At 44.9% G+C, this 10,669-nt stretch overlaps 1 protein-coding gene across 1 annotated transcript in view; it reads left to right on the top strand.

The window, feature by feature from the left end:
- The first annotated feature begins 802 nt into the window (after positions 1-802).
- MPP1 (membrane protein, palmitoylated 1, 55kDa) overlaps positions 803-10,669 on the top strand; it is a 37,527-nt gene continuing 27,660 nt past the window's right edge. Inside the window, exon 1 of the mRNA XM_006899999.1 lies at positions 803-904. Coding sequence (XP_006900061.1) covers positions 803-904 — 102 coding nt within the window. The remainder of the gene's footprint in view (positions 905-10,669) is intronic.

Raw genomic sequence — 10,669 nt, 5'->3', positions numbered from 1 at the left:
TCACGATGCTGCCAATTGGCCCAGTGGTGAGAATCTTTGTCTTTTTGATATTGAGCTTCAGTCTATATTAAAGGCTGCAGTCCTTGACTTTCTGCAGCAAACACTTCAGGTCCTCCTTAGTTTCAGCAAGCAGGATTGTGCCATCTGCATAACACAAATTGTTGATGAGTCTTCCTCCAACCCTGATGCTACATTTATCCTCATAGAACCTAGTCTCCTGGATAATATGTTCTGCACCTAGATTGAAAAGGTATGGAGATAGGACATCCCTGGTGTACACCCTTCCCAATTTTGAACGATGCAGTGTTCCCTTGCTCAGTTCTGACAACTGCCACCTGGTCCAAGTATAGGTTTCGCATAAGCACCATCAAGTGTTCTGGGATTCCCATTCTTCTCAGAGTCAGCCACAGTTTGTTGTGGTCCACACAATCAAATGCCTTTGCATAATCAATGAAACACAGACACTCCTCTGGTACTCCCTGATTTCAGTCACGAGCTATCTAACATTAGCTACAATTCCCTAGTACCATGACCCCTTGTAAAGCATACATATAGGACTAGTCAAATTCTAAAATCTGTTAAGAAGCTAATGAAACTTCCTGTGAATGGGATTGGTATGTTTTTGAGTGAGTCTCACATTGCTATAGCTGTTTTGATGATTTGAAAGCTCAGAGAAAAGCATACTGTATGCTAAAATGGTATCTGAGTCTTCGCGCCTCCACAGTCTCCGGCGCCCGTAGGCCCGCGGCACCCACGCTCGCGCGCTGTCCGCCTGCTGTCCCCGCGTCCCGGCCCCTGCGAGATGACGCTGAAGGCGAGCGAAGGCGAGGGCGGAGGTGGCATGCGCACGGCGCTCTCGGACCTCTACCTGGAGCATTTGCTGCAGAAGCGCAGCCGGCCAGAGGTGAGCGGAGCCGTCCGAGGAGGGCAGGCGGGGGCGCCGGGGCAGCCCGGCTGCACCCCGGCCCCGGGGCAATGGCGGGCCCCGGAGGGGCAGACTGAAGCGGCAGCAGCGCCCGACAAGCCAGGTGGGCAGCCGGGGGACCGAGGCCCTGCGAGCGCGCAGGCAGGTCTCAAAAAACTTGGTGGACGGCGGGCCGGGGACAGGTCGGCTGGCCGCCTGGAGGTGCCTGGGTTCATGCCGGCCGGCAGGGTTATAAACGCCGGCCTTGGACTTCAGCGCCCTTGCTCCCGTCTCCTGAGTACATCTGTGGGTGGAGTGAGACTGCGAGGCTTCTGGGGAACGGCTGTTAACCTCGATTGTCTATTGCGGCTGAATGGCTTTCCCCCAGGTCAGCGACCTGCTTCTTGTTTTTGTGCCTGGGCCCGGGCTTGGACCCAGAGAGGGGGTAACCACCTGGCGGCCTCTCACAGTGGCCTGGGCTTCCTCACCGCCTTGTCCAGAGAGAACACACACCCCACACGGATAGGCCGAAGCTGTCACTTCCAGACCTGGATCTGCTTGTTCAGACCTCTCTAGTTGTAGGGCCTGGAAGAGTGGGGCCCTGACTTGCTGGCTGACTCCATAGATGACTAAAGAGGGAAATACTGGAGATTAACTGTAACTCTCTGCCTTTACAGATAAGAAATTGAGTAATACGAGGTAGGTAATATGGCGGAGTGGCCATTGGGGCCCCTTCGGGCTGGACGGAATTCGCTCCGGGACAATTTACAAGCCTCAGAACTGAAGCTAGATTGTGTGTGTGCAGTCACAGTTCATGCCTGCTTTACCACGTCACCTCTCCTAGGCTCACATGAGAAACGGAACAAACAGTATCTCTGTCAGATGACATGACAACATTGAAAATCACATGGTAGAGCGTTCACTAGAGGGGCATTGGGTTCTTGCACTACCTAACTTTCTGTGGGCAAATTTTCCCTTCCCGACAATTGAGAGGTTACTTGGCTGAGCCATAGCTTTTATCTATTTATTTCTTTTTGTTCAAATTTTACATACCAACTTCTGTGACACTGAATACATTCTTCTGGTTGTGCATTCACCACCACTGTCATTTATCAAATTATTCTACCAACATTAACACAACTCAGTGTCCCAGTGCTCCCTAAACAAGAGCTCCCCTTTCTTGCCTCCCTCCCCTGTTTTTATGTGCCACCGATTCAGAACCGACTGGGGAGGGGGAGTTCTCAGGCAGGAGATTGCCCATCCTGCTCCCACAGAAGAGCAGCTGCTGGATTAAAACCTTGTGCCTTTGGGGTTGCAGTGCAGGTTCTTACCACTAGGTCACCAGAGCTCCCTCCACTAGTAACAACTGAAAAAAGTCTGCGGTTTCATATGAGTGAGATCATGCAGTATTTGTCCTCTGCTGACTTCACTCAGCAGTGTTTTCAAGGTGCAGCTATTGCTGCATATTTCTTTTTCTCTGTTTTGTGACTAGAGCTACATTGAAAATTAGTAAGTGTGCAGGTTTCTGTGTTCCTACCTTCACCTCTGGGTGTATGTGTAGGGTTCGATTGCTGGGTTGTGTGGTGGTGCTATGTTCTACTTTTTAAGGAAGTGTCAAACGGTTTTCCACAGTGGCTGTATCATTTTACAACCTCGCCAACACCTCATTTCCCATTTTTATGATCTGTGCCATTCTAATTGGGACAAGTTAGTATGACTCTCAACAAGATGTACTGACACTGTGACTACCAGTGGGCCTAAGCATGGCAGAGCTCATAAAGATGGCACCGAATAGGGCAAGTTCCAGTCTCTTGGAATTTGGGCGAGTGAAACGAGGGTTGTACTGAGTCATGAATGAAAGGCGCCCTGGTGGTACAACAGTTAAGCACTTGGCTGCTAACTTCAAGGTTGGCAGTCCTAACCCATCTCACAGCCCTGTGGGAGAACGGCTGGGCAACCCACTTCCATCAGCTAGCTTAGAAAACCTTAAGGAGGCAGCTCTGCTCTGTCACATGGGGTCACCGTGAATCAAAATTGACTTGATGGCACCTAGTAAAGGCAATAGCGACTAGGAGACTCAGAAAGTCTGCTGTCAGGGGCCTCTCTAAATTGCTAAAGAGTAATGATGTCAATCTGAAAACTAAGGCATCTCTGATTCCAGCCATGGGCTTTTTAGTCACTTGCTCTGCATCTGAGTGCTAGACACTGACTAAGGCTGACAGAAGACTTGATGCCTTTGGCTGGGTTGTGGGATGAGAGTGCTGAATATCCCATGGATGGCCAAAAGACCAAACAGATATGTCTTGGAGAGAGTGCAGCCAGAGTGATCCTTGGAGCCAAAGATGCCAGAGTTTTGCTTCATGTACTTTGGGCTTGTTAAGAGAGGCAGTTCCTAATGTTGGAGAGAATGTGGCGAGATAGGAACTCTTATACACTCTAAAATGGTACAACCACTCTGAAAGGCAGTTTTGAATTTCCTCAGAAAGCTGAACATAGAAATTCCATATGACCCAGCTATTCCATTGCTTGAAATATACCCCAAGAGAATAAGAACTGAGGCATAAACGGAGATTTGTATACCAGTGTTCATAACTGTGTTGTTCACCATCGCGAGAACATGGAAACAGCCCAAATGTCCAACCACAATCGAATGGATTGAGAGATTATGATACACAATGGAATACTACGCAGCACGCAGGAGCAATGTTTTTGTAAATTACTACCTAACTTGGGAGGGAGGACTGGAGCATTATGCTAAGTGAGCTAATTCAGTCCCTTAAGGACAAAATCTGTATACGGCCATTATTGTAGAACAAGTATGAGGATCCAAGGAGGGCAGGAGGGAGCAGAGGGTTGAGGATGGAAAGGTGGGGAGATGTTAATCATAGGGTCACACAATTTGATGTGTGGAGGGAGGGATGGGTAAAGGAAATGAGAAAGATCTGGTGTGAAAAACAATGTATATGAACTTTGTAAGTAAACCAGTGTCAAATAAAAGTTCTATTTCTTTTTTTTTTTTAAAAAGAGAGGCTGTCCCTTGGAATGACACACAATGCTTGGGTAGGTGGGTCAGTGAAGGAGAGGAAGACCCTCCATGAGATAGGTTGAGATCAATCCTCTTATATCCTAGTTTATCAGTAGACATTTTGGTCTGGCTAAATTGTTTTTAAATTTTACTTTAAAAAAAACCACCAAACCCCAAAAATTTAACCAACTAAAATGTCCACTGATAAACTAGGATATAAGAAAATTGATCTTCACCAAAAATATCTATTCCTGATATTCTAGTTTGGCATCTTGCCTAGGGAAAACAAAGCGCTTAAAATAGGTTAGCTTATCTTCTCTAACTAAAATACAGTATAGAATTTTCATGATAAAACGCTAATCTATTAAGCCTTAAGTGGCCACAATAAAACCTGATTCTTATCTGCAGGCCACCTAAATCCACCTTCTTGTTTTGAAAATAAATTCATAATGTTCCTGGAAGAGAAAGGCAGGGAAAACAGACTGGCTAAAACCACACCATAGACTGGAAAAAATGGCATGAAGACTAAGTCATCTGAAAATTATGCTTATTTTCTTTCATTCCTATGAAATGAGAAAGTTGGAATGGAAACACTCCTTCCTCAAATTAATAAATTAGAGAATATAAGTTTACCTATTTTAAGTGCTTTGTTTTCCCTAGACAGTATACCAAACTAGAATATCAGGAATAGATATTTTTGGTTAAGATCAAGTCTCATATCCTATTTTATCAGACATTTTGGGCTGGTTAAATCGTTCTTGAATTTTATGTTCTTGTGCTTATCAAGTTTATATACATTCTGTACACTATTCTTCATTCACATTGTGTTTTATACCCTCATTCTCATTCATTACATTTTGTAAACTCAGTCCCCATTGAACCATGCCCATCATTACCCCATCTTTTCAGGTCCCCAAATTGGTTAATTCTTTCTTGTGCTAAGTGGCATACCTATCGGGACAATTGAACACTGCTCTAGACATTGTCAGTGCCCCCAGTGCTGCTTCAATGTCTTTTCCAGGCAGAACAGTGCTCCTAGTGCTTCCTGTTTTCTCCTGAGGCATGTGTGTACATAGTGCATGGGACAGATCAAAGGCAAGGGCACAGCACTTGGATTTCTCTCTGTCTTCTTGAATGGACTTAGTGCCTTAGAAAGAAAGTGCCTAGTTAATGGTTGATTTTGATGCTGCTTCCAGTAAAAGCAGTTCTTAGACTTTCCTCTCCCCGCCCTGTGCCCTCGACTCTGCTCAGTAGTGTTGCCTAGCCAGAACGAATCCTGGTCTAATACCTTGGAGCACTTGGGTTTTTTCTCGGGTTCTCAAAGAAAGTCTCCACTGTTGCCACAGAGCAGCTGGCAGAGAGTCTACAGCACCGATGTCTGTACTTCTCTGCCTTTTCTGTTCAGTGCTTGGAATGGAAAACCACTTTCCGTTGCCCAGGCTCTTTCCACCCCTACCCCCACTGCCAAGTTTGTTTTTCATCTCCTTTTCAATTCCAGCTTCCTCTGAACCCTGTTGCAGATGTTTCCTCGAAAGGGGATTCAGAGCGGCCCACTGCCTGGCTCTGCCAGATAGAGCAGCGTGGGGGCAGGAGGGGCTAAGAGGGCTGTGGCTCTCGCCTTTCTCCTGAATCCTTTTAGCTAGGGTCACTTCCACCTTGGGGTGGAATGGGGAGAGGGAAGCCATTCGGTAGACTTGGTGTGCCAGTAGCCCGCCCTCTCCTAGCTGAACCTGTGCAAGGAGAGGGAGATTGCCCATCTTTTCCCCACAGAGCTGCTGATGGATTCTAACCATCTGCCTGCAGGTTGGCAGCTCCCTGCCAACTCCCTACCAGTGGGGCTTCCAGAGCTCAAAAAATGCAGATGTATGCCTTGATCTTCTTTCAAGGAAGATCCTTTTCAGACCAAAGCACTGTTCTAGGTGCTTATAGTTGTTGTTAGGTGCCATGGAGTCAAGTCTGACCCACAGTGACCCTATGAACAAAAGATCTGAACCCTGTCCTGTCCTGCGCCATCCTCACATTTCCTGACACACTAGAGCCCATTGCTCCAGTCACTGTGTCAGTCCACCTGGTTGAGAGTCTTCCTCTCCTCGTCAACTCTCCACCTTTCCCAGCATCATGTCACTCTCCAAGGTATGTCCCTCTCCCAAAGTATATGAGGTGAAGCCCTAAGTAAATAGTGCAAATAATGTCTACAGCATGTTAGGGGCCACAGAGGGATGTGGAAGCAAGTGGAGGCAGAGTGTAGTCACAGTGCCAACCACAGGCACTAACCTAATTGAATAAATAAATGGATGAAACAGTGATGTCTCTGCGTACTCGGGAGCTCCTGAGAGGCAGAGACCATGGCTTAACTAGCTTGTTCCCTGGACTTACTGCAGATTACGTTAATAACACATGAATGTGTATTTTCTCTCTCTCTTACACACACACATACACACACAAGTATGCTTCTAGGCTAGTGAGGAGAGAGAGGACCGGTCGCAGGAGTACGCAGAAGGAAGAAGGCCTATCCTTTTCTGAGTAGTCCAGGGATGTTTTACTGGCGAGAGGCGCTAGAAAGGGTGGCTTGAACAGGTGGCTGGGGTACACATTTGGAATGGAGAAATCGTTCTTTGCTTTTGACACCTTTCCTATTGTCAGTTATTTCTTTAGTTGCCATGTTGGAAGTTTCCGTTTTTCTTAGTCATCATTTACAACTTCTGGCAAGCGTGATAGTGACTCTTAGTCATTGCAAGCGGAACTATCTGGGTGAATAAGCACATTTGAAAGACTAACTCTTGAACTTTCCTGCCTGGAATTTGTTCTTCCTCTGCTTAGCTTTGCTGAGTCCTTAATTTAACGGCTGACATGTTAAAAGCAATCTTGGTAATAAAGCTGAATAAGAAGAATCTGAGGTAAGAGTGCCAGTTTATCTTCTTGTTCTTAGTACACTATAAACACTAAAATATTGCGTGTCAGTTTGTTCATCTTCTCAAAGGTCATTCTGTATTTTGTGGACTAAGACCTTCTAATCTTCATTCCATAGGACATTATACAGGATAACTACCAACTCTGGAAATATAGGCAAATAAACACATGATAAAATACCATCACTTATGTTTTCACTCTTTATGACTACCTGTATATGACTGTTTACAAAGACACATAAAGCATACAATTTCTTTTTCAGGTATGGAGGCCAAGTGTGAGCTGCAAAGTGTCACTGTACCTGAGATTCCATTTTGGGATTTTGTTGCTTTTTTTAACTTAGTTATATATTCTTTTTTTTAAATTGTATTTCATTCATGTACATTGAATGCAATACAGTTAAAAATGGATTTAAAAGTATTGTTTTATATAATCTTATTTAAATTGTTTCATACACTCATTCATATACATTGTATTTTATATAATTACTATTTGTCTATGCCTATTATTACCCCATCTTTTCAAATACCTGTTGAATCTCTCCTATTCCTTCACTGTCCCCAGCTGCACTAAACTCCGCCAACCCAGTAGTTCCATCCTTCCCAATTTCCCTACCTCTAACCCCTTTCCGCCTTCCTTATTGAACATTAATATGCCTCTTGCTCAGTTATCCTTCTGTTTTTACAGTTTTTGTGTATGTAGTGTTTGTCATTAGGAGACTGAGTTAGTTCACTCAGCATAATACTCTTTAGCCTATCCCGTGTTATATAGTATTTTACAAAATCCTTGTTCCATTGTGATTGTTAGCTTCTGATGAGTCAAGTACAACTCATAGTGACCTAATGAGCAAAAGATCTGAACCTTGTGCCATCCTCATACTTCCTGACACATAAGAGCCCTTTGCAGCGGTTACCATGTCAATCCACCTGGTTGAGGGTCTTTCTCTCTTTTCGCCAACCCCCCACCCTTCGCAGCATCATTTCCTTCTCCAAGGAATAGCACCTCCTAGCAACATGCTCAAAGTATGTGAGGTGAAGCCTCACCATTCTGGCCTCCAAAGAACACTCTGGCTGCACCCTCTGCAAGACATATCTGTTGGTTCTCCTGGCTGCCCACGGGATGTTCACCACTCTTCTCCAACACCACAGCTCAAAGGCATCAATTCTTCTGTCATCCTTATTCACTGTCCAGCTCTCAGATACATAGCAATTGATCAGAAAGACTATGGCCTGAATCAGATGCACCTTAGTCCTCAAACTGACACAAATATGCCTTAATAATTTGGAGAGGTGGTTAACTACAGATTCTCCCAATGAAATATATCTCGTTATTTCCTGACTGCTGATACTAAGGGTGTTAAGTGTGGACCCAAGCAAGATGAAGATATTGACAGTCTCAATCTCCTCTCCATCCATCATGCTGTGGCATCTCAGTACAGTGGTAAGAATCTTTGTTTTCTTGACATTTAGATGCAGTCCATACTGAAGCCTGTATTCCTTGATCTTATGCAACAAGTGCTTCAAGTCCACCTCACTTTCAGCAAGTAAGGTTATTGATGAGTTTCACTCAAATCCTGATGCCACATTCCTCTTCATAGAGTCCAGGTTCTCAGATAATTTGCTCAGCATATAGATTGAATAGGCATGAAGAGAGAATACAGCCCTGACGCACTCTCTTCCCAATTCCAAACCATGCAGTGTTTTCCTGCTCTGTTCACACAACAGCCTTCTAGTCCAGGTATAGGTTCCTATGAGCACAATAAAGTGCTCTGGGATTCCCATTCTTCTCAGTATCAGCCACAACTTGATCCACACAGTCAAATGCCTTTGCATAGTCAATAAAGCACAAATAGACATTCTTCTGGTATTCTCTGCTTTCATCCGGAATCCATCTGACATCAGCAATGATATCCCTGGTGCCATGGCCTCTTCTAAATCCTGCTTGACCTTCTTGTTTCCATTAACAGATGCAGCCTTGAATGTGCTTACCAGTCTATGCCAGGAAATTTGGAGGACAGCTGTCTGGCCAACAGATTGGAAGAGGTCCATATTTGTTCCCATTCCCAAGAAAGATGATCCAGCTGAATGTGGAAATTATTAATATCACATGCAAGCAAAATACTGCTGAAGATCATTTAAAAATGGCTAGAACTGTATGTAGATAGAGAACTGCCAGCAGTTCAAGCAGAATTTAGAAGAGGCCAGTGTTCCATAGTGCTGCATAGTATCGCATTGTGTGAATGTACCACGGTTTCCCAATACATTCATTTATTGATGGACATTTGGGCTGTTTCCATGTTCTTGCAATGGTGAATAATGCTGCTTTGAACATTGGTGTACAAGTCTCCATTTGTGCCTTAGTTCCTTTTCTCTCAGGATATATTCCTAGCAGTACAATAGCTGGGTCATGTGGGATTTCTTTATTCACCTTTTTGAGGAAATGCCAAATTGCCTTCCAGAGTGATTGTATCATTTTACAGACCCACTAATTGTGTGAGAGTTCCTATCTCACCATGTCCTCTCCAGCATTTATTACTTGCTATCTTATTAAACTTTGCTACTCCTACTGAGGTGAGAAAAACAACATTGACAGAGAACTGCCAGAAGTACAAGCTGATTTTAGAAGAGGCCATGGCACTAGGAACATCATTGCCAATGTCAGATGGATCTTGGCTGAAAGCAGAGAGTACCAGAGGAATGTCTGTTTTTGTTTCCTTGACTATGCAAAGGCATTTGACTATGTGGGTCATAACAAATTGTGGCTCTTGAGTCACCCCCGCGCAGCTTGCTGTTCTTGTGCGGCCTGCTCTTAGACCCTGCCCTCGCCTCTTTGGTACTTGGAACCCTTTTCATCAAGATGCCTGAGGAAGTGCACCATGGAGAGGAGGAGGTGGAGACCTTTGCCTTTCAGGCAGAGATTGCCCAACTTATGTCTCTTATCACCAATACCTTCTATTCCAACAAGGAAATTTTCCTTAGAGAGTTGATCTCTAATGCTTCTGATGCATTGGACAAGATTCGCTATGAGAGCCTGACAGACCCTTCCAAGCTGGACAGTGGGAAAGAGCTGAAAATTGACATCATCCCTAACCCCCAGGAACGTACTTTGACTCTTGTGGACACAGGCGTTGGCATGACCAAGGCTGATCTCATAAATAACTTGGGAACAATTGCCAAGTCTGGTACCAAAGCCTTTATGGAGGCTCTGCAGGCTGGTGCAGACATCTCCATGATCGGTCAGTTTGGCGTTGGCTTTTATTCTGCCTGTCTGGTGGCAGAGAAGGTGGCAGTGATCACAAAACACAATGATGATGAGAAGTATGCCTGGGAGTCTTCAGCTGGGGGCTCCTTCACAGTTGGTGCTGACCATGGTGAGCCCATTGCTCGGGGTACGAAAGTCATTTTGCACCTTAAAGAAGACCAGACAGAATACTTAGAAGAGAGACGAGTCAAAGAAGTAGTGAAGAAGCACTCACAGTTCATAGGCTACCCCATCACCCTCTCTCTGGAGAAAGAACGAGAGAAGGAAATCAGTGATGATGAGGCAGAAGAGAAAGGTGAGAAAGAGGAAGAGAAGGATGGCGAAGAGAAGCCCAAGATAGAAGATGTGGGTTCAGATGAGGAGGATAACACTGGCAAAGACAAGAAAAAGAAAACAAAAAAAATTAAGGAGAAGTACATTGATAGGGAAGAACTGAACAAGACTAAGCCCATTTGGACCAGAAATCCTGATGACATCACACAGGAGGAATATGGAGAGTTCTACAAGAGTCTCACTAATGACTGGGAAGACCACTTGGCAGTCAAGCACTTCTCAGTAGAGGGCCAGCT

The sequence above is a fragment of the Elephantulus edwardii genome, unplaced genomic scaffold, assembly GCF_000299155.1.
Source record: "Elephantulus edwardii isolate Elephantulus edwardi_28Jun2011 unplaced genomic scaffold, EleEdw1.0 scaffold00269, whole genome shotgun sequence".
NCBI classification, from domain to species: Eukaryota; Metazoa; Chordata; class Mammalia; order Macroscelidea; family Macroscelididae; genus Elephantulus; species Elephantulus edwardii.
This window is presented reverse-complemented; position numbering and strand designations above follow the sequence as displayed.